The sequence below is a fragment of the Oncorhynchus mykiss genome, chromosome 8, assembly GCF_057628025.1.
Source record: "Oncorhynchus mykiss isolate SJ-2025 chromosome 8, ASM5762802v1, whole genome shotgun sequence".
Lineage (NCBI taxonomy): Eukaryota > Metazoa > Chordata > Actinopteri > Salmoniformes > Salmonidae > Oncorhynchus > Oncorhynchus mykiss.
Window position 1 is genome coordinate 87,620,420 of NC_143029.1, and position 24,581 is coordinate 87,645,000.

At 42.5% G+C, this 24,581-nt stretch overlaps 1 protein-coding gene across 1 annotated transcript in view; it reads left to right on the plus strand.

Moving 5' to 3' along the window:
* vipr1a (vasoactive intestinal peptide receptor 1a) overlaps positions 1 to 24,581 on the plus strand; it is a 113,730-nt gene that overhangs the window by 23,751 nt on the left and 65,398 nt on the right. Inside the window, exons 2-3 of the mRNA XM_036986615.2 lie at positions 8,663 to 8,750; positions 11,149 to 11,262. Coding sequence (XP_036842510.2) covers positions 8,663 to 8,750; positions 11,149 to 11,262 — 202 coding nt within the window. The remainder of the gene's footprint in view (positions 1 to 8,662; positions 8,751 to 11,148; positions 11,263 to 24,581) is intronic.

Here is a 24,581-nt window from a genome sequence, read left to right on the forward strand (position 1 = left end):
CTTCCGTTTAAGAAACGCTTTGCAACAGAATCGGCATAATGAATATGCCCCAGTGGACAGCCAATATAAAATGTGCTCATGCAACAGCTGTGTAGTTCAGATCCCAGCCTATTGAATAAAAGTTTGAGGGAGTTCCTACCTTCTAAACTCCCCCAATGGTATTGTGCTCCAGCCTGTCAAAAACAAGTTTAATTTAAGAAGACCACGATTGGGGCTTTTATTGCTCAATCTAATTCGTGCTGATTTAATAAATAAACAAATTCCATAGGCCTAATGGAAACATGCTCAAACTTGCGCAATTTTTATGGACTTAAACAGCAGTTTAAACAAAGCATGCCATTCCAAGAGCAACGTTTATTTTCTCAACTCGAAGCAATGAGCCATGGTGGAAAAAGTACCCATAGTTGAGTAAAAGTAAAGATACCTTAGAAGAAAACGACTCGAGTAAAAGTGAAAGTCACCCAGTAAAATACTAAATGAGTGAAATTCTAAAAGAATTTGATTTTAAATGTACGTCAGTATAAATAATTTCAGCGTTAGGGTTAGGCGTAATGTTTTGGGGACCTGACCAAAATCATAGAGAAATGTGAGTCATAGATGGGGTGGCAGGGAGCCTAGTGGTTAGAGTGTTGGAAGAGTAAACGAAAGGTTGCAAGATCGAATCCCCCGAGCTGACAAGGTACAAATCAGTCGTTCTGCCCCCTGAACAAGGCAGTTAACCCACTGTTCCTAGGCCGTCATTGAAAAATAAGAATTTGGTCTTAACTGACTTGCCATGTTAAATAAAGGTTCAATAGATCTGTCATTCTCGTTGAAAGCAAATGGAAGAAGCGATAGATCACAATTTCTATGATTCCCGTTCTTAAACTTTGTCTTTTTACTTTGGGTTATGAACACCAGCTTCAAACAGCTGAAAATGATAGATTTTTTGGTTTTAGAAAATATATTCACAGTGGTTTAGATGGTATAATGATTCTGCACACTATACATGCTTGATTTGTCACATAAAGTGAAATTAGGCAAACCATTAGAATTTTTGCAACCGGGAAATGGTGGAGCGATTTCTGCATAGTGTAGTTTGAAGGTTATTGTTAGGTTTAGAATCAGATTTTCTGACTTTGTGTCTGTGCCAGCTAGTGACCACTCGTCAGAGCTGCCTCAACAAGATTCATGACAAAAAAAAACTCTAACCTGCACCTCCTTAAGGGGTAAATTCTCTAAAAGTAATAATCAGGATGTCGTAATCAGATTACGTTACTGAGTTTGGGTAATCCGGTAAATTACGTTACAAATCACGTTACTGTTTACAATTTTGGACAGGTGACAAGTAACTGTACCAGATTACATTTAACCTACCCAACCCTGGTCACAAGAACGATGAGCTCGGCAGTAATTTGAGTTAGACTTGATTGGCATGCGAGCTAGTAAGCTCCTCCCACTCACTGTCATGATTATTTATTCACAAATTCATTGCAATTTTCTCTTTAGCGCAAACTGTTTAATACTTGATAGAGCCTGTGTGTTCATTTCAACAACCCCCCGGATGGTCCATTTACTTTGTGTTGTGAAAATAATGTGATGCAATCTCATTGCGGCAGTCCACCGCCCCAATAGCAAGCAATGTAATAGCTGGCAAGCGCTGGACGGCAGGCCGAATGCCCAGAGCTGCTGATGGCTAAGCAGTAGGTATCTGAACAGCTTGTTTTGAAAACAAGACAAAAATGAAAAATGTATACAAATTATCCACACTTTTTTAAACATAATCCTTGAATGTTATAATATATATTTTATTTTTATTTGATTATTTTTTTTCACTTTTATCAACCAATTACAAATGGGGCACCACCCCTAACGTCCTAATGGATGAGCTGCCACTGATTGTACTGTGTCATTACACAGTACTTGCTTTGATACCATATTTATATTACAGTAGGTGTACTGATTTTTTACTAGGTACCGAGCTGCCTGTAAGCCACTATCAAATTCACAGTAACCCCTTTACAGTGTAATTACTCTTGATGTTATCAATTCAGATGGAGAGAGAGAGAGAGAGAGAGAGAGAGAGAGAGAGAGAGAGAGAGAGAGAGAGAGAGAGAGAGAGAGAGAGAGAGAGAGAGAGAGAGAGAGAGAGAGAGAGAGAGAGAGAGAGAGAGAGAGAAGAGAGAGAGAGAGAGAGAGAGAGAGAGAGAGAGAGAGAGAGAGAGAGAGAGAGAGAGAGAGAGAGAGAGAGAGAGAGAGAGAGAGAGAGAGAGAGAGAGAGAGAGAGAGAGAGAGAGAGAGAGAGAGAGAGGAGAGAGAGAGAGAGAGAGAGAGAGAGAGAGAGAGAGAGAGAGAGAGAGAGAGAGAGAGAGAGAGAGAGAGAGGAGAGAGAGAAGAGAGAGAGAGAGAGAGAGAGAGAGAGAGAGAGAGAGAGAGAGAGAGAGAGAGAGAGAGAGAGAGAGAGAGAGAGAGAGAGAGAGAAGAGAGAGAGAGAGAGAGAGAGAGAGAGAGAGAGAGAGAGAGACAGACAGACAGGACAGACAGACAGACAGACAGACAGACAGACAGACAGACAGACAGACAGACAGACAGACAGACAGACAGACAGACAGACAGACAGACAGACAGACAGACAGACAGACAGACAGACAGACAGACAGACAGACAGACAGACAGACAGACAGACAGACAGACAGACAGACAGACAGACAGACAGACAGACAGACAGACAGACAGACAGACAGACAGACAGACAGACAGACAGACAGACAGACAGACAGACAGACAGACAGACAGACAGACAGACAGACAGACAGACAGACAGACAGACAGACAGACAGACAGACAGACAGACAGACAGACAGACAGACAGACAGACAGACAGACAGACAGACAGACAGACAGACAGACAGACAGACAGACAGAGACGTTCCATCATGGAGCTCCTCCATCACTTCTGGCTGTCACAGCTAACAACACACTGACTGCCTCAACTTCAACCTCTTAATGGGAGGGAGAACATGGATATGTGTCCAAAATGGCACCCTATTCACTATGTCCCCTACATAGTGCCCTAATGGGTCCTGGTCAAAAGGAGTGCACTATAAAGGGCCATTTTATCCTCCATCACCTCAAGCACCAACACTACAATCACACTGTCTGCCTCTACCTCTTAATGGGGGAGAGAGAATAGACTAGAGGGTCTCTATGGAGGTTTTACATCACCAACACTACAATCACACTGTCTGCCTCCACCTCTTAATGGGGGAGAGAGAATAGACTAGAGGGTCTCTATGGAGGTTTTACATCACCAACACTACAATCACACTGTCTGCCTCCACCTCTTAATGGGGGAGAGAGAATAGACTAGAGGGTCTCTATGGAGGTTTTACATCACCAACACTACAATCACACTGTCTGCCTCCACCTCTTAATGGGGGAGAGAGAATAGACTAGAGGGTCTCTATGGAGGTTTTACATCACCAACACTACAATCACACTGTCTGCCTCCACCTCTTAATGGGGGAGAGAGAATAGACTAGAGGGTCTCTATGGAGGTTTTACATCACCAACACTACAATCACACTGTCTGCCTCCACCTCTTAATGGGGGAGAGAGAATAGACTAGAGGGTCTCTATGGAGGTTTTACATCACCAGCACTACAATCACACTGCTTCAAACTCCAGTTGTCTCCTTGTGGGAGTCTGTCCGAGGGACCTCCAGCCATATGGGCTGGTTCTAAAAATATCCCTGTATAGTTGGTTGGTTGGATGGTTCTCTGTCTAACAACAGCCCGGTCATATATATTTGATTAATGTCACAGCTGAAGAGTCTCATCCAGCAAAGTAATGGCTATAAATCAGATAAACCGCTGGAGGACTGTGGTGGGGTCTGATTTAATGGAGTGGGGGGTCTACTGAAATATATTATCGGAGTGGGGTCCACTGAAACATTGTTTAAGCGGGGTCTACTGAAATATATTATCGGAGTGGGGTCTACTGAAACATTGTTTAAGCGGGGTCCACTGAAATATATTATCGGAGTGGGGTCTACTGAAACATTGTTTAAGCGGGGTCCACTGAAATATATTATCGGAGTGGGGTCTACTGAAACATTGTTTAAGCGGGGTCCACTGAAATATATTATCGGAGTGGGGTCCACTGAAATATATTATCGGAGTGGGGTCCACTGAAATATATTATCGGAGTGGGGTCTACTGAAACATTGTTTAAACGGGGTCTACTGAAATATATTATCGGAGTGGGGTCCACTGAAACATTGTTTAAGCGGGGTCTACTGAAATATATTATCGGAGTGGGGTCTACTGAAACATTGTTTAAGCGGGGTCTACTGAAATATATTATCGGAGTGGGGTCTACTGAAACATTGTTTAAGCGGGGTCCACTGAAATATATTATCGGAGTGGGGTCTACTGAAACATTGTTTAAGCGGGGTCTACTGAAATATATTATCGGAGTGGGGTCCACTGAAATATATTATCGGAGTGGGGTCTACTGAAACATTGTTTAAACGGGGTCCACTGAAATATATTATCGGAGTGGGGTCCACTGAAACATTGTTTAAGCGGGGTCTACTGAAATATATTATCGGAGTGGGGTCTACTGAAACATTGTTTAAGCGGGGTCTACTGAAATATATTATCGGAGTGGGGTCCACTGAAACATGTTATTATAGTGGGGTCTAATGAAACATGTTATTATAGTGGGGTCTACTGAAACATTATTGTAGTGGGGTCTACTGAAACATTATTATAGTGGGGTCTACTGAAACATTATTGTAGTGGGGTCTACTGAAACATTATTATAGTGGGGTCTACTGAAACATTATTGTAGTGGGGTCTACTGAAACATTATTGTAGTGGGGTCTACAGTCGGTCACATATTATTACAGTGAGACCTCGACACAGAAGGTAACTAGTTAACGGATGGTTAGCTCAGGTCCAAATGCCAGTCCTAAATGTTTCCACAAAACACATTAGTGTTTTAAATTGTCACGCTGCTACCTTACAATGCATGCAATGGGCTTTTGCAACACTCGCTAGCTAGCTACTCCATAGTCCAAGCTATAGTAAGAGCTAGCTACTTTTCACTGTCAGACAGGACACAAGTCAAACTGTAGCTGAGAAATGAATTGCTAGCTGGTTACATGTGGAATCATGTAGTAATCAAAGTATATTTCATATTTGAGATTTTTCAAAGTAGCCACCCTTTGCCTTGATGACAGCGTTGCACACTTTTGGTATTCTCTCAACCAGCTTCATGAGGTAGTCACCTGGAATGCATTCCAATTAACAGGTGTGCCTTGTTAAAAGTACATTTGTGGAATTTATTTCCTTCTCAGTGCATTTGAGCCAATCAGTTGTGTTGTGACAAGGTAGGGGTGGTATACAGAAGATAGTAGGGGTGGTATACAGAAGATAGTAGGGGTGGTGTACAGAAGATAGTAGGGGTGGTATACAGAAGATAGTAGGGGTGGTATACAGGAGATAGTAGGGGTGGTATACAGGAGATAGTAGAGGTGGTATACAGAAGATAGCAGGGGTGGTGTACAGGAGATAGTAGGGGTGGTATACAGAAGATAGTAGGGGTGGTAAACAGAATGTAGTAGGGGTGGTATACAGAAGATAGTAGGGGTGGTATACAGAAGATAGTAGGTGTGGTAAACAGAAGATAGTAGGGGTGGTATACAGAAGATAGTAGGGGTGGTATACAGAAGATAGTAGGGGTGGTATACAGAAGATAGTAGGGGTGGTAAACAGGAGATAGTAGGGGTGGTATACAGGAGATAGTAGGGGTGGTATACAGGAGATAGTAGGGGTGGTATACAGGAGATAGTAGGGGTGGTGTACAGAAGATAGTAGGGGTGGTATACAGAAGATAGTAGGGGTGGTATACAGGAGATAGTAGGGGTGGTATACAGGAGATAGTAGAGGTGGTGTACAGAAGATAGTAGGGGTGGTGTACAGAAGATAGTAGGGTGGTGTACAGAAGATAGTAGGGGTGGTGTACAGAAGATAGTAGGGTGGTGTACAGAAGATAGTAGGGTGGTGTACAGAAGATAGTAGGGTGGTGTACAGAAGATAGTAGGGGTGGTGTACAGAATATAGTAGGGGTGGTGTACAGAAGATAGTAGGGGTGGTGTACAGAAGATAGTAGGGTGGTGTACAGAAGATAGTAGGGGTGGTGTACAGAATATAGTAGGGGTGGTGTACAGAAGATAGTAGGGGTGGTGTACAGAAGATAGTAGGGTGGTGTACAGAAGATAGTCCTATTTGGTAAAAGACCAGCTCAAATAAGCAAAGGGAAATAACAGTACATCATTATTCACTCTGCTGCAGAGGATGCATTCATTAGAGTTACCAGCCTCAGAAATTGCACCCTCAAGTAACAGACACATCTCAACATCAACTGTTCAGAGGAGACTGCGTGAATCAGGCCTTCATGGTCGAATTGCTGCAAAGAATCCACTACTAAAGGACACCAATAATAATAAGAGATTTGCTTGGGCCAAGAAACACAAGCAATGGACATTAGACCGGTGGATATCGGTCCTTTGATCTGATGAGTCCAAATTCTGAGATTTTTGGTTCCAACTGCCGTGTCTTTGTGGGACGCAGAGTAGGTGAACCGATGATCTCATCATGTGTAGTTCCCACCGTGAAGCATGGAGGAGGAGGTGTGATGGTGTGGGGGTGCTTTGCTGGTGACACTGTCAGTGATTTATTTAGAATTCAAGGCACACTTAACCAGCATGGCTACCACAGCATTCTGCAGCAATACTCCATCTGGTTTGCGCTTAATGGGACTATCATTTGTTTTTTAGCAGAAAAATGACCCAACACACCTCTAGGCTTTGTAGGTTCTATTTCACCAAGAAGGAGAGTGATGGAGTGCTGCATTAGATGACCTGGCCTCCATAATCACCCGACCTCAACCCAATTGAGATGGTTTGGGACGAGTTGGACCGCAGAGTGAAGGAAAAGCAGCCAACAAATGTTCAGCATATGTGGGAACTCCTTCAAGACTGTTGGAAAAGCATTCCTGGTGAAGCTGGTTGAGAGAATGCCAAGTGTGTGCAAAACTGTCAAGGCAAAGGGTGGCTACTTTGAAGAATCTCAAATATATTTTTATTTGTTTAACACTTTGGTTACTACATTATTCCATGTGTGTTATTTCATAGTTTTCTATGTCTTCACTATTATTCTACAATGTAGAAAATTGTAAAAATAAAGAAAGCTCCTTGAATGAGTAGACGTGTCCAAACTTTTTACTGGTACTCTACATTGACACCCCTGTAAATGAGTGGATTCAGCTATTTCAGCCACACCCGTTGCTGACAGGTGTGTAAAATTGAGGACACCGCCATGCAATCTCCATACACAAACATTGGCAGTAGTATGGCCCGCACTGAATGCTCAATGACTCAACGTGGCACCGTCATAGGATGCAACCTTTCCAACAAGTCAGTTCGTCTAATCTACTGAAACATATTTATTATAGTGGGGGTCTGTTGAAATATATTCTGATGGGGTCCTGGCTCTTCACTCTGTTGGAACGGAGTATCTCTGATAAAAAAAAAATAAAGTCAATGATGCCAAGAGTGAAATTGGCCACAGATGGAAGTAGCTAAGGTGATGGCTGACGATGATCCATGACTTAGTTTTTCCCAGAAAACACTCCTTACAGAAAACCCCCCCCACATGATTTCACAAGCGGAAAATGTCATGTGATTTCACTTGAAATTTCACATGTGAAATCAGGTGAAAACGTGTTTTTTTTGTTGGAACACTTCACATATGATCACGTTTTCATGTTTTAGTGTTATGTTCACATGTCGCTTTAGATGTTGTCACGTTATCGGATTAACTTCACATAAGATCACGTGATCATATGAAAACAGGTTTATTTAAAAAAAAAAAAATTTCACTTGCGATCATGTGAAATTCATGTTGTTTTGAAGACTTGAGGAATATGTTATTTATCATAGGGCTACATACTATAGACAAAAAAAACAAGGAGGAGGGGATATATCAGAGACTTGATGTTTCAGCCTTACGGCTTTTCTCAAAGAAATGTAATGTAAGTCAAAACATCAAAGGTTTGATTGAAGTTCACAATGTGTGTGTCTGACATCTTCATGCGTCTCTTCAGATTGATTTCAGACGACCAGTCGGTACTTTCATTCCACTTTCCGGAGGTGATGGATACGGTTATTTTTGCTTTGAGCTTTTCATAATTCATCCATTGAGGGGCGTTAACTGTTTGGTGGTTATGATTCACGAGTCGTTTGTCAAATGTGATATCACATCTCAGATATTTACATTGGATAAGGGCATTACAGGCTCAACACGAAGTTGTTTACTAGCTGACAGACCCAGGCAAATGTGACCGATAGAGGTTCAAACTCGGGTCTCCTTTGTGTCACAAGACTGTGTTACTGTAGTTAGCCCGTTTAAACTAAAACCTTGGCATATAAGATCAGGTAGCCAAAATGTCCTCCTGAGATAGCAAGCCGTTGCTATGCAGGCTGTCTTAGGAGGATGTTCTGGCTAAAGGGAACTACTGTAACACAAAGTCTTCAGGTCTCAAGGTTTCTCATTATTACAAGCATGGTTCCCCTCTTCTATGTCACACTGACGTACGTCACATTGTCTTCCCACAGATGCTGTCCATTCAGATATGTGACATCATGCTGGAGATGGACAAGGAGAGAGAGACGTGCATGGCCCAGTTAGAAAACATGACAACAGGTAAATTCTGTGTGTGTGTGTGTGTGTGTGTGTGCGTTGCGTTGCGTGCGTGCGTGCGTTATACCAGTTACATTACAGTATTTGGTATTTGTACATGTCCTTTAGTCATCTATAAGTTGTATCAATCAGTACTTTACTATGTACTACCTATAAAGAGTTTCACCATGTAACCTGCACATCCCTTTTAGGTCTTATAAACAGTACATCTTCTCATGGCTTTTACAAGCTATGTGTTAGATTCATTCAGACAAACGTTCAACGCAGTCGGATCCTGTCGTTAGAAGATGTGAACCATGTTGCGCCTCTGTTCTTTAGTCTACTGGGTGTGCCTTGAGTAGCTTTGAAACGCAATAGATTCTCATCAACAATTTATCTGCAGAGATGTTATACACCTCGTACAGTGTTTTTTTAATAGAGACACTCTGATGATGGATACTGACTGGAGTTAGACTTTATTCACAATTGTGTCACGCATCCCGAGGCTTGGTGATGCGATGTCATACCACATGTGGGTGACAACACTTACTGGTTGCGTCTGCAATGGCACCCAATTCATTACGTAGTGCACTACTTCAGACCAGGGAATGTAGGGAATAGGGGGCCATTTGGGATGCACACACTGACTATTCCCCTGCCTTATTTATAAAAAAATAAAAGTAATTTAGCATTCGTTATCATTTTAATTTAGATGCAGTTTCTTCCATGTACACATTCTGTTGATTCCAACACAAAGAAATCCTCAGGGTAATACGGCAAGGGGCAACTCGCAAATTGCCTTTTCAGACGATGAAAGTGGCTTGAAAAGTGATCGCAGGTGTATTTCCTCCCTTTTGACAATTCTCTGGATTGCTTTTCTCGACTTCGGTGTGAGAGCTAAAATACTCCATTTTTGACTGAGATATGAAACAAAATAATAGTATCAATAGCATCGGCCTATGACCGTGTTTTATGAAGCATTTCATGGGTTATTTTACAACATCTGCCTCTGATACCAAAAGGTTGCATGTTTGATAGAAAGTCATTTTTGAGATTTTTGTTTTAAGCCTTATCTCAAACTTTTTAAGTTAATGCCTAAACTGAACCCTAACCTTAAAAATTCAGAGTTGATGGCTAAACTTAATCTTAAAACACACCATGAAATGTGACGTTTGGAAGAAAAAAACATGTATGAACGTCTAATTCTGAGGCTGTGAGAGCTTGTTGGTTATTAAAGTTATGTGGCAAGACACTGGCCCATGTACAGATGTAGGATATTCATTTGATCACCCTGTTACATGAGAACCTTCTAGCAATGAAAGAAATGTCAAATTTGTAGTGTATTGGAGGTTTAAAAAGTTTTTAATTTCCACTTTGAGATTTCAGACTTGATCTTTCCCTTACTAAAAAAATATCAACCCCTACAAAAATGTCCATTAATTATTATCCACAAAAAAAATATAATTTCCTGTTGCTGCAGGATTATTTTCCTTCTGTAGCAAACTGGCTCCAATTAAGATCCTACATCTGTAGTTAACTCTATGTGATGTGACCTTAGATTTTACTGATTGGCTGTCCTAGAAACATACAAACATTCACAGTGTGGGTTAGTTTTTTCTGCACACAGGAGAACATGAATCATCTTTAATCTCTTTGTAAATGTGGAGATCATCAATCACACAGGGTTTTCAAGAGCCTTTCTCTGTCTCTCTCTCTGTTTCTCTGTCTGTCTCTCTCTTTCTCTTTCTCTATCTTTCTCGCTCTCTGTCTATCTCTCTGTCTCTCTCTCTCACTCTGTGTGTCTCTCTCTCTCTGTCTGTCTCTGTCTCACTGTGTGTGTCTCTCTCTCTGTCTGTCTATGTCTCTGTCTGTCTCTGCCTGTCTGTCTCTCTCTCTCTCTGTTTCTCTGTCTCTGTCTCTCTGTCTCTCTGTCTCTGTCTCTCTGTCTCTGTCTCTCTGTCTCTGTCTCACTGTGTGTGTCTCTCTCTCTGTCTGTCTATGTCTCTGTCTATGTCTCTGCCTGTCTGTCTCTCTGTCTCTCTGTCTCTGTCTGTCTGTCTGTCTGTCTGTCTGTCTGTCTGTCTGTCTGTCTGTCTGTCTGTCTCTTTCTCTCTCCATCTACCTTTCCTCCTCTAATCCATATTTCTCTCGCTCTCCCCTTCTCTCCCCCTCCTCCTCCTCTCACTTGCCTCCCCCTCTCTCCTTCCCCCATCCCCACTCCCCTCTCTCCTTCCCCCATCCCCACTCCCCTCTCTCCTTCTATGAGTTTGAACATCGTGAAGGAAAAGGACATAACTCTAAAAGGTTATCTCTGTTTTTAAGGCTTATCTTTGAGTGAGCACGTTGGTTATTATTTCAAGATCCCCCTCCTCCTCCCTCTCCTCCCCCTCCCTCCTTCCCCACCTCCCCCTCTCTCCCCCAGGTTGCAGTGGGATGTGGGACAAGGTGGCCTGCTGGCCCAGCGCCAATACAGGACAGGTGGTCACCATCCCCTGCCCTGTCTACTTCTTATACTTGACCAACGACTTCATCATGGGTAAGACCCTGCGTGTGTTTGTGTGTGTATGTGTGTTTTTTTTGTGTCTGTGTGTGTTGTGTGTGTGTGTGCATGCATGAATGGTGTGTGTGTGTTTTCATCAGACAGGTAAAATGAAAAGGGGCAGTCATGCATCATAGAATGGTGTAGGAAGTTGACTGTTAAGGGGGAACTTCTGCGTGTTGTTACTACATCAACTTTGTGTGTACTACATCCCACTTTGTGTGTACTACATCCCACTTTGTGTGTACTACATCCCACTTTGCGTGTACTACATCCCACTTTGCGTGTACTACATCCCACTTTGTGTGTACTACATCCCACTTTGTGTGTACTACATCCCACTTTGTGTGTACTACATCCCACTTTGTGTGTACTACATCCCACTTTGTGTGTACTACATCCCACTTTGTGTGTACTACATCCCACTTTGCGTGTACTACATCCCACTTTGCGTGTACTACATCCCACTTTGCGTGTACTACATCCCACTTTGTGTGTACTACATCCCACTTTGCGTGTACTACATCCCACTTTGTGTGTACTACATCCCACTCTGTGTGTACTACATCCCACTTTGCGTGTACTACATCTACCCACCATTCCCTCACCACCCACCATTCCCTCACCACCCACCATTCCCTCACCACCCACCATTCCCTCACCACCCACCATTCCCTCACCACCCACCATTCCTTCACCACCCACCATTCCCTCACCACCCACCATTCCCTCACCACCCACCATTCCTTCACCACCCACCATTCCCTCACCACCCACCATTCCCTCACCACCCACCATTCCCTCACCACCCACCATTCCCTCACCACCCACCATTCCCTCACCACCCACCATTCCCTCACTACCCACCATTCCCTCACCACCCACCATTCCCTCACCACCCACCATTCCTTCACCACCCACCATTCCTTCACCACCCACCATTCCCTCACCACCCACCATTCCTTCACCACCCACCATTCCTTCACCACCCACCATTCCCTCACCACCCACCATTCCCTCACCACCCAGCATTCCCTCACCACCCACCATTCCTTCACCACCCACCATTCCTTCACCACCCACCATTCCCTCACCACCCACCATTCCCTCACCACCCACCATTCCTTCACCACCCACCATTCCCTCACCACCCACCATTCCCTCACCACCCACCATTCCTTCATCACCCACCATTCCTTCACCACCCACCATTCCCCCACCACCCACCATTCCTTCACCACCCACCATTCCTTCACCACCCACCATTCCTTCACCACCCACCATTCCCTCACCACCCACCATTCCCTCACCACCCACCATTCCTTCACCACCCACCATTCCCTCACCACCCACCATTCCCTCACCACCCACCATTCCCTCACCACCCACCATTCCTTCACCACCCACCATTCCTTCACCACCCACCATTCCCTCACCACCCACCATTCCCTCACCACCCACCATTCCCTCACCACCCACCATTCCTTCACCACCCACCATTCCCTCACCACCCACCATCTAATGTTGTATATGCCAGCTACCGTTTGAATGGTTCTAATAATGAATTAGGATTCTTGTGGTTAGCATCAAGTAACAGGATTAAAACTTGCACAACACCCAGACCAAAACATTTTGTTCTATGATTTTATGTTGAGAGGCAGTTTCCTCACTTCCTCTGTTTTTCCCAGGCGGTGTTGTGTTGAACACTTCTCTCTCTCTCTCTCTCAGGAGAACTTTCACCTATGAGGAAATTCATTGGAAGTTGAAGTTGTGATCATTAATTACGTATGGAAGAAATTGTTGGCTTAGGGAATATCTAGCTTAACGACAGGGTATGTTGTTTGAATTACGGAAAACATGCGCACGCACACACTTTGCAGCGATGAGAATACTTTCTCTTCCCTTGATTGTCTTATTTCTCAACTGGTCATTAATTACAGCAGCTGTTTTTCCCTGTGTGTAGCTCTCTCTCCCTTTGTAGCTCTCTCCCTGTGTAGCCTTCTCCCTGTGTGTAGCTCTCTCCCAGTGTGTAGCTCTCTCTCCCTGTGTAGCTCTCTCTCCCTGTGTAGCTCTCTCTCCCTGTGTAGCTCCCTCTCCCTGTGTAGCTCTCTCCCAGTGTGTAGCTCTCTCCCAGTGTGTAGCTCTCTCCCAGTGTGTAGCTCTCTCCCAGTGTGTAGCTCTCTCTCCCTGTGTAGCTCCCTCCTTGTGTAGCTCTCTCTCTCCCTGTGTGTAGCTCTCTCCCTGTGTGTAGCTCTCTCCCTGTGTGTAGCTCTCTCCCTGTGTGTAGCTCTCTCCCTGTGTGTAGCTCTCTCCCTGTGTAGCTCTCTCCCTGTGTAGCTCTTTCCCTTTGTGTAGTTCTCTCCCTGTGTAGCTCTCTCTCCCTGTGTGTAGCTCTCTCCCTGTGTAGCTCTCTCCCTGTGTAGCTCTTTCCCTTTGTAGCTCTCTCCCTGTGTAGCTCTCTCCCTGTGTAGCTCTCTTCCTGTGTGTAGCTCTCTCCCTGTGTAGCCCTCTTCCTGTGTGTAGCTCTCTCTCCCTGTGTAGCTCCCTCCTTGTGTAGCTCTCTCTCCCTGTGTGTAGCTCTCTCCCTGTGTGTAGCTCTCTCCCTGTGTGTAGCTCTCTCCCTGTGTGTAGCTCTCTCCCAGTGTAGCTCTTTCCCTTTGTAGCTCTCTCCCTGTGTAGCTCTCTCCCTGTGTAGCTCTCTTCCTGTGTGTAGCTCTCTCTCCCTGTGTAGCTCTCTCCCTGTGTAGCTCTCTCCCTGTGTAGCTCTCTCCCTGTGTAGCTCTTTCCCTTTGTAGCTCTCTCCCTGTGTAGCTCTCTCCCTGTGTAGCTCTCTTCCTGTGTGTAGCTCTCTCTCCCTGTGTAGCTCTTTCCCTGTGTAGCTCTCTTCCTGTGTGTAGCTCTCTCTCCCTGTGTAGCTCTTTCCCTTTGTAGCTCTCTCCCTGTGTGTAGTTCTCTCCCTGTGTAGCTCTCTCTCCCTGTGTGTAGGTCTCTCCCTGTGTGTAGCTCTCTCCCTGTGTGTAGCTCTCTCCCTGTGTAGCTCTCTCCCTGTGTAGCTCTCTTCCTGTGTGTAGCTCTCTCCCTGTGTAGCCCTCTTCCTGTGTGTAGCCCTCTTCCTGTGTAGCTCTCTCTCCCTGTGTAGCTCTCTCTCCCTGTGTAGCTCTCTCCCTGTGTAGCTCTCTCCCTGTGTAGCTCTCTCCCTGTGTAGCTCTCTCCCTGTGTGTAGCTCTCTTCCTGTGTGTAGCTCTCTCCCTGTGTAGCTCTCTTCCTGTGTGTAGTTCTCTCCCTGTGTGTAGCTCTCTCCCTGTGTTGTTCTCTCCCTGTGTGTAGCTCTCTCCCTGTGTGTAGCTCTCTCCCTGTGTGTAGCTCTCTCCCCGTGTAGTTCTCTCCCTGTGTGTAGTTCTCTCCCTGTGTGTAGCTCTCTTCCTGTGTAGCTCTCTCCCTGTGTGTAGCTCTCTCCCTGTGTAGCTCTCTCCCTGTGTGTAGCGCTCTCCTTGTGTAGCTCTCTCCCTGTGTGTGGCTCTCTCCCTGTGTGTAGTTCTCTCCCTGTGTAGTTCTCTCCTTGTGTGTAGTTCTCTCCCTGTGTGGCCCTCTTCCTGTGTGTAGCCCTCTCCCTGTGTGTAGCTCTCTCCCTGTGTGTAGTTCTCTCCCTGTGTGTAGTTCTCTCCCTGTGTAGCTCTCTCCCTGTGTTGTTCTCTTCTGGTGGTTCAGTTCACACAACTTGTTTATTTCTCCAGACTCAGTTGGCTTCCAGGCCTGGAGTTTTCAACACAGAAGTCTTATCATCAGGCCTATTATCTAGATCTACATAACTCTGCTGTGGAAAGAATAAGACCATTTTAGAGGTGACATCATCGTGCTGTGGATCGCGAAGACACAATGTGGTGATGTCGAGGACTGTGTACTGTTATTGTTTATGAACTGTGTGAATTTTGTTGGAATATTTGTCCGTTTGTTTGTCAACATCAGCAATGTCACATGAGAAACATTTGACTATTGTCATGGATATTTAGCTATTTTTAATATGAACTGAGAGAGATATTTCAGAATGGAAGCTATAGTCTGCCCAAAAATGAATTCTCTACAAACCCATACAAACCATCATCAAGATAAACCCAACGATGCTACTCGTGTGTTTCAAAATGTTATTTTAGTCAGACAGTCTAAACCTGTACTATCAACCAGTTTCAGTCTGGTCTGTCTATGACCTCTCAAACTTCAAATGTATGTTTAGTTTGTGTTCAGTTTTAGTCTGGTCTGTCTATGACATGATGATATTCAGCATGTTTGCGAGCTGTCACACTATGGATACAGTGCCTTGCGAAAGTATTCAGGCCCCCTTGAACTTTGCGACCTTTTGCCACATTTCAGGCTTCAAACATAAAGATATAAAACTGTATTTTTTTGTGAAGAATCAACAACAAGTGGGACACAATCATGAAGTGGAACGACATTTATTGGATATTTCTAACTTTTTTAACAAATCAAAAACGTAAAAATTGGGCGTGCAAAATTATTCAGCCCCTTTACTTTCAGTGCAGCAAACTCTCTCCAGAAGTTCAGTGAGGATCTCTGAATGATCCAATGTTGACCTAAATGACTAATGATGATAAATACAATCCACCTGTGTGTAATCAAGTCTCCGTATAAATGCACCTGCATTGTGATAGTCTCAGAGGTCCGTTAAAAGCGCAGAGAGCATCATGAAGAACAAGGAACACACCAGGCAGGTCCGAGATACTGTTGTGAAGAAGTTTAAAGCCGGATTTGGATACAAAAAGATTTCCCAAGCTTTAAACATCCCAAGGAGCACTGTGCAAGCGATAATATTGAAATGGAAGGAGTATCAGACCACTGCAAATCTACCAAGACCTGGCCGTCCCTCTAAACTTTCAGCTCATACAAGGAGAAGACTGATCAGAGATGCAGCCAAGAGGCCCATGATCACTCTGGATGAACTGCAGAGATCTACAGCTGAGGTGGGAGACTCTGTCCATAGGACAACAATCAGTCGTATATTGCACAAATCTGGCCTTTATGGAAGATTGGCAAGAAGAAAGCCATTTCTTAAAGATATCCATTAAAAGTGTCGTTTAAAGTTTGCCACAAGCCACCTGCGAGACACACCAAACATGTGGAAGAAGGTGCTCTGGTCAGATGAAACCAAAATTGAACTTTTTGGCAACAATGCAAAACGTTATGTTTGGCGTAAAAGCAACACAGCTCATCACCCTGAACACACCATCCCCACTGTCAAACATGGTGGTGGCAGCATCATGGTTTGGGCCTGCTTTTCTTCAGCAGGGACAGGGAAGATGGTTAAAATTGATGGGAAGATGGATGGAGCCAAATACAGGACCATTCTGGAAAACCTGATGGAGTCTGCAAAAGACCTGAGACTGGGACGGAGATTTGTCTTCCAACAAGACAATGATCCAAAACATAAAGCAAAATCTACAATGGAATGGTTCAAAAATAAACATATCCAGGTGTTAGAATGGCCAAGTCAAAGTCCAGACCTGAATCCAATCGAGAATCTGTGGAAAGAACTGAAAACTGCTGTTCACAAATGCTCTCCATCCAACCTCACTGAGCTCGAGCTGTTTTGCAAGGAGGAATGGGAAAAAATGTCAGTCTCTCGATGTTCAAAACTGATAGAGACATACCCCAAGCGACTTACAGCTGTAATCGCAGCAAAAGGTGGCGCTACAAAGTATTAATTTAAGAGGGCTGAATAATTTTGCACGCCCAATTTTTCAGTTTTTGATTTGTTAAAAAAGTTTGAAATATCCAATAAATGTCGTCCAACTTCATGATTGTGTCCCACTTGTTGTTGATTCTTCACAAAAAAATACAGTTTTATATCTTTATGTTTGAAGCCTGAAATGTGGCAAAAGGTCGCAAAGTTCAAGGGGGCCGAATACTTTCGCAAGGCACTGTATATCTTCTCATGTCATCTGTTATAGAGAGGTCACAGTGAAGCAGAGGACTTCTGGAAATCAGTGATTTATGTAGCCCAGAGGGAATAGATGAAGATAGATGGATGCATAGAAGAAGATGAAGGGATGGATGTTGACCTGAGAAGTGAGTGGGCCTCAGGGGACAGACAGGAAAAACAGAGGAAGGATTAAGGGGAATTGTGGGATTCCCGAGAAGTCAGAGGAGGAGACCTGTATTTCACTGACCTATCAGAGCGGCACAGTCTACAGTCTAGCAGGCCCCACAGTACACATAGACCTGCCAGAGCAGCACAGTACAGTCTAGCAGGGCCCACAGTACACATAGACCTATCAGAGCAGCTCAGTCTACAGTCTAGCAGGCCCCACAGTACACATAGACTTAAGACAAGACAGGACCCCATTGCACAGCATCCTGAGACAGAAGGAGAGAGATGAATTGCATTTTGATGTGTGAGGGCGACATTGATCTTGAAAGACTAACCGACATGTTCACTCAAAGATAAGCCTTCAAAAAACGTCACGTTATTCTTCTAGAGTGAGTTCCTGTTCAGAGCTCACAGAGGAACAACAGTTATTGGACATTATTTCAGGTTATGGAAAAACCCAGGTGAAAGGAGATGTATATTGTGTGCACTCTTTGTCTATGTTAACACTTAGTGCATGTTGCTTGATATACCAATAGGTCTGCCTATAATTATTTGAGACCAAAGTGCCCCGGCATGAAGACAATGTATCTAAAGCCTTTGATTCTTAAAGAATTCCAAACAATGTCATAAGTGTGAAAAACCCTATTCCCCTTTCTCTAAATCCATTCCACTTTTAACATCAATTACCATTCCACTTTTAACATCAATTACCATTCCACTTTTAACATCAATTACCATTCCACTTTTAACATCAATTACCATTCCACTTTTAACATCAATTACCATTCCACTTTAACATCAATTACCATTCCACTTTAACATCAATTACCATTGCAACAGAACGCTAAATATATATATATATATTCTGATTACACATTCAACCTCAGAAACCATTTAGGCTCTAAGCCCATGGAAATAAAAACATGCATTAGTGTGTGCGTGTGTGTGTGTGCGTGTGCGTGCGTGCGTGCGTGTGTGCGTGCGTGTGTGCGTGCGTGCGTGTGTGTATGCGGGGTGGGTGCATTATGAAACCTGACGCCAGAGAGATTCAGGGACAAAGTCATTCATTTGGTTTGTTGGATTGGAAGGGTGGAGCTCAGCCACGGTCCAACCTTTACAGAAACACAGGAGGTCTACGGTACACACACACACACACACACACACACATCTATCTCCCTAAACGTAACCTGTCTTTCCCACTCTTGATTTCCACTCCTCACCCTCACTGACCGTAAGGAATGCTTTCAGTGTGTTGACATTGACACTGATGTGGTCTCAAACTCTACCTAAACTCTAATTACAGGAGAGTAGAAACGTGGTCTCAAACTCTACCTAAACTCTAATTACAGGAGAGTAGAAACATGGTCTCAAACTCTACCTAAACTCTAATTACAGGAGAGTAGATACGTGGTCTCAAACTCTACCTAAACTCGAATTACAGGAGAGTAGATACGTGGTCTCAAACTCTACTAAAACTCTAATTACAGGAGAGTAGAAACGTGGTCTCAAACTCTACCTAAACTCTAATTACAGGAGAGTAGAAACGTGGTCTCAAACTCTACCTAAATTCTAATTACAGGAGAGTAGATACGTGGTCTCAAACTCTACTTAAACACCCTCAAGAAGGCACAGTGATGGCGAATACTTGGTGGTTTACGCAATAAGTTATTGGGAGTTTATATATATATATATAGAGTGTGCGAGTCTCTTTATATATTTTCATAGGTTACAGCTTATTCACCGTTAGTCAGCATCTCTACACATCTCTGGGTGTGCTCCAGCTCATACTTTTTATTTTCTCAAACTCTACTAAAACTCTAATTACAGGAGAGTAGATACGCGGTCACAAACTCTACCTAAACTCTAATTACAGGAGAGTAGAAACGTGGTCTCAAACTCTACCTAAACTCTAATTACAGGAGAGTAGATAAGTGGTCTCAAACTCTACCTAAACTCTAATTACAGGAGAGTAGATAAGTGGTCTCAAACTCTACCTAAAATCTAATTACAGGAGAGTAGAAACATGGTCTCAAACTCTACCTAAACTCTAATTACAGGAGAGTAGATACGTGGTCTCAAACTCTACCTAAACTCTAATTACAGGAGAGTAGAAACGTGGTCTCAAACTCTACCTAAAATCTAATTACAGGAGAGTAGAAACATGGTCTCAAACTCTACCTAAACTCTAATTACAGGAGAGTAGATACGTGGTCTCAAACTCTACTTAAACTCTAATTGCAGGAGAGTAGAGACATGAGCTGTGTTCGAATAATCATACTAACTGTGCTTACCATACTATTTGTGATGTGAATTGAGTATATTGTATGCTTATTGGTAGTATACCAAAAGTTCCCGGATGTCTTACATTCTTACCAGGCGGTATATTAACTATGTGTCAGTAAACGTAGGCAATAAAGCATATTTAAATGGTTGACAGCAGCACAGTTACAGTCACCAACGCTCTGGAAAACAGCCTAACCAGCTCTTCTAGGGTGAGTAACATGGTCAGAGTGAGGTCTTCTCTCATTTGTGTCTGGAAGTCGCTAGCCAATGTTAGCCAGTTAGCTTTGGGTGCTTGACTGCCATTGTGTGGTCAGAACGCTCAGATCAACCCTACTCCTCAACCAGAGCGTCCAGTGTGCTCTCTGAACGCCCAGAGAGCGAAACTCTCTGAATTTACTAATGGACAACTGGACAATGCTCTGAATTTACTAATGGACAATTTGACAATGCTCTGCATTTACGAAAGCCCAGAGCGCACTCTGCCACTCCTGATTTGTATTTACGAATACACACGAAATTGTAAAATGTTTAGCTAGTCATTTGTTATGCTAACCAGCTAGCAAGAGGTTGCATAGCAACAGCATCAACTTCCGTGTAGACAGGCGAAGCTCTAGTACGCTAGACTGAAACAATACCGTTTGTTTACAGTATACTTAAATTAACTAATAGTATATAGTATGTAGTATATACTCATTAAGTATGTAGTATACAGTATGTTAGTATGCGTATTCGAACAGAGATATGGTCTGAAACGCTAAGTAGCTCTTTACACTTGTACCCGTATGCCGGTTGAAAATGGTAGCTTTGGTCATAGATACGCGCCTACATTGGAAAGCAGTGGATGTCCAGTAGCATGCTACAACTGAGGTCAGACCTCTGGCTCTGCGCTTCACAGCGCTATATGGGTTTTTAAACTGACAGCTGTTCTGAATTTGAGCACCACACACACACACACACACACACACACACACACACACACACACGTGCGCAACAAAAAGTTGCCCCCCATCCCTTCCGCTAATTGGTCAACTTTTGCAAGTTTTTGCTGTCTGAGTCAAGGAAATGCTGTAAATTCAGATAACTCTATGTATTTTGGAAGATAAGACGTTGAGGATGATAGTAAATACCGCGTTGAAGTCATTACAAGCAAGTCAAACACCTGTGAGTTCAAATGTGCACTTCACATTTCCATATCATAAAACCTATGTCATACACAGTGTCAACATTTATGACCACAATGTTTGATGTAGGCCAACAGTAACAAAATAACATGGCATCATACCCTGGGTTGTCCGCACCAAAATTAGCATCAGTTTGTCTGAATCGCCTTGTGAAATGCCTAACACTGTAAGATCCTATTTTATAACTTAGCTAGTCATGTTGACAATAGAACAAGCTTTCAAATTATGCCCATCTGACCCAGATTGCAATTTAATATGGGGGGGAATTTGGGGATTTGCGTAAAAAAAACAACACAATAATTGTGTGAAGGCTGGGATCTAGGGTTGGGTTCCAAACAAAACAAGTGTGCTTGCTGTAGTTCCTCAACGGCACAGCTAGGAGAGGTCAAAAAAAATACTTTTCAGTTGAAGACTCTTCCTGGAGTCATAAAAGTGCATTGAAATGACTTAGGAACTGTGCACACTGGAGAGGTATGTGTGGCCACTTGGAGACAACAGTTACTTCTCTCGCTCAAACTCATATCATTTGTCACATTGCAGCTACCCTACATTTCCCATAAATATTCTGATCATGTTAAATGAATGTAAGTGTTTTTAGATTTCAAATCCTGTGAAAAAAATCCACTAAATGTAAAATGCACATAAAATCAACAGTGTGATGTTTGGTTCATTCTTGTGCCAGGTGAACTGTTGTGTCCTCAGCGTTGGTCTAATGGCTGTTTCCTGTCAATTGCTGCCATGATTATGCGTATGGTTTTTATATTTCTTCAGTAAGAAACGTTTTAATTTATCCTTACCTATATAGGTCAATTCCTACGAGTGTAAAGGGTTAAACTCTATTCAATCCGTATCACGAAAAATCAGCTTTACAGTATGATTTGAAATTTAAAGGAAAATTCCATCTTTTTAGCAGAGATGGCAAATCCCAGTAAACACCACTTACAGTCGGTCCACTCAATCGTAGATTACCTTTGCAGTTCTATCACGGAATATATAACGCTTCAGTTTTACAGACAGAATAGAATCCCTAAACTCTGATTACAAGAGATACATGGTCTCAAACTCTACCTAAACTCTGTTTACAAGAGATACATGGTCTCAAACTCTACCTAAACTCTGTTTACAAGAGATGCATGGTCTCAAACTCTACCTAAACTCTGTTTACAAGAGATACATGGTCTCAAACTCTACCTAAACTCTGATTACAAGAGCTACATGGTCTCAAACTCTACCTAAACTCTGTTTACAAGAGATACATGGTCTCAAACTCTACCTAAACTCTGTTTACAAGAGATACATGGTCTCAAACTCTACCTAAACTCTGTTTACAAGATATACATGGTCTCAAACTCTACCTAAACTCTGTTTACAAGAGCTACATGGTCTCAAACTCTACCTAAACTCTGTTTACAAGAGCTACATGGTCTCAAACTCTACCTATACTCTGTTTACAAGAGATGCATGGTCTCAAACTCTACCTAAACTCTGTTTACAAGAGCTACATGGTCTCAAACTCTACCTAAACTCTAATTACAAGAGCTACATGGTCTCAAACTCTACCTAAACTCTAATTACAAGAGCTACATGGTCTCAAACTCTACCTAAACTCTGTTTACAAGAGATACATGGTCTCAAACTCTACCTAAACTCTAATTACAAGAGATAAATGGTCTCAAACTCTACCTAAACTCTAATTACAAGAGCTACATGGTCTCAAACTCTACCTAAACTCTGTTTACAAGAGATACATGGTCTCAAACTCTACCTAAACTCTAATTACAAGAGCTACATGGTCTCAAACTCTACCTAAACTCTAATTACAAGAGCTACATGGTCTCAAACTCTACCTAAACTCTGTTTACAAGAGATAAATGGTCTCAAACTCTACCTAAACTCTAATTACAGGAGATACATGGTCTCAAACTCTACCTAAACTCTGTTTACAAGAGATACATGGTCTCAAACTCTACCTAAACTCTGATTACAAGAGATACATGGTCTCAAACTCTACCTAAACTCTAATTACAAGAGATAAATGGTCTCAAACTCTACCTAAACTCTAATTACAAGAGATACATGGTCTCAAACTCTACTTAAACTCTAATTACAAGAGATAAATGGTCTCAAACTCTACCTAAACTCTAATTACAGGAGCTACATGGTCTCAAACTCTACCTAAACTCTGATTACAAGAGATACATGGTCTCAAACTCTACCTAAACTCTAATTACAGGAGATACATGGTATCAAACTCTACCTAAACTCTAATTACAGGAGCTACATGGTCTCAAACTCTACCTAAACTCTAATTACAGGAGATACATGGTATCAAACTCTACCTAAACTCTGTTTACAGGAGATACATGGTCTCAAACTCTACCTAAACTCTAATTACAGGAGATACATGGTATCAAACTCTACCTAAACTCTAATTACAAGAGATACATGGTCTCAAACTCTACCTAAACTCTGATTACAAGAGCTACATGGTATCAAACTCTACCTAAACTCTGTTTACAAGAGCTACATGGTCTCAAACTCTACCTAAACTCTGTTTACAGGAGATACATGGTCTCAAACTCTACCTAAACTCTGTTTACAAGAGATACATGGTCTCAAACTCTACCTATACTCTAATTACAGGAGATACATGGTCTCAAACTCTACCTAAACTCTAATTACAGGAGATACATGGTATCAAACTCTACCTAAACTCTGTTTACAAGAGATACATGGTCTCAAACTCTACCTATACTCTAATTACAGGAGATACATGGTCTCAAACTCTACCTAAACTCTAATTACAGGAGATACATGGTATCAAACTCTACCTAAACTCTGTTTACAAGAGATACATGGTCTCAAACTCTACCTATACTCTAATTACAGGAGATACATGGTCTCAAACTCTACCTAAACTCTAATTACAGGAGATACATGGTATCAAACTCTACCTACATTCTACACTCAAAAAAAGGGTTCCAACGGGGTTCTTTGGCTGTCCCCATAGGAGAACCCTTTTGTGGTTCCAGGTACAGTAGAACCCTCTGTTGTTAAAGGGTTCAACATGGAACCCAAAATGGTTCTACCTCTAACAAAAACAAAGGTTATTTAAAGGTTCCTCCTATGGCGACAGCCAAAGAACCCTTCGTTTAACCCTCTTAAACGTAGCTAATCTAAAATGGAAGTGTTTACCATGAAAGGACCATAAAATAAATAACTAGTAATTTCAGCATACTCCAATGAAGGTTCAAATCTCGCCGTTCTAACTTGCTGAGGTGTAGTCACTTTTGAGGACGTAGGCTCAAGTACACCGTACAAATATGATAAAAAAATATTAAAAATATGAAATATTTTATGTGATGCATTTGAAAACAATGGTATGAATAAGGCTTGAATTGACTTATATGCTTTCTAAAATATGTAAAACCACTAACTGTAAGATTTCACCTTCCTTATAACTGTAAAATACACGTATTGCAACATTTACATGTTATCTCTTGATCAAAACATCTTCCCACACCGCTGTGAAAGTCACGTAAAGATTAAGCTTGGCTTCCTGAACTCGTTATGAACTCAACTTTCATCTCATATTAATCTTATCCGTCTATGACAAAAAAAACAGGTTTATTGTTTAAACTCTATTAATTATTTTAGATTAATGGCTATAAATCGATCTTTGATTGTGCTATAGTGATTAAAACACTATCCTTCTGCGCTATGATGCAAGGACTTAAACTGTAATTACA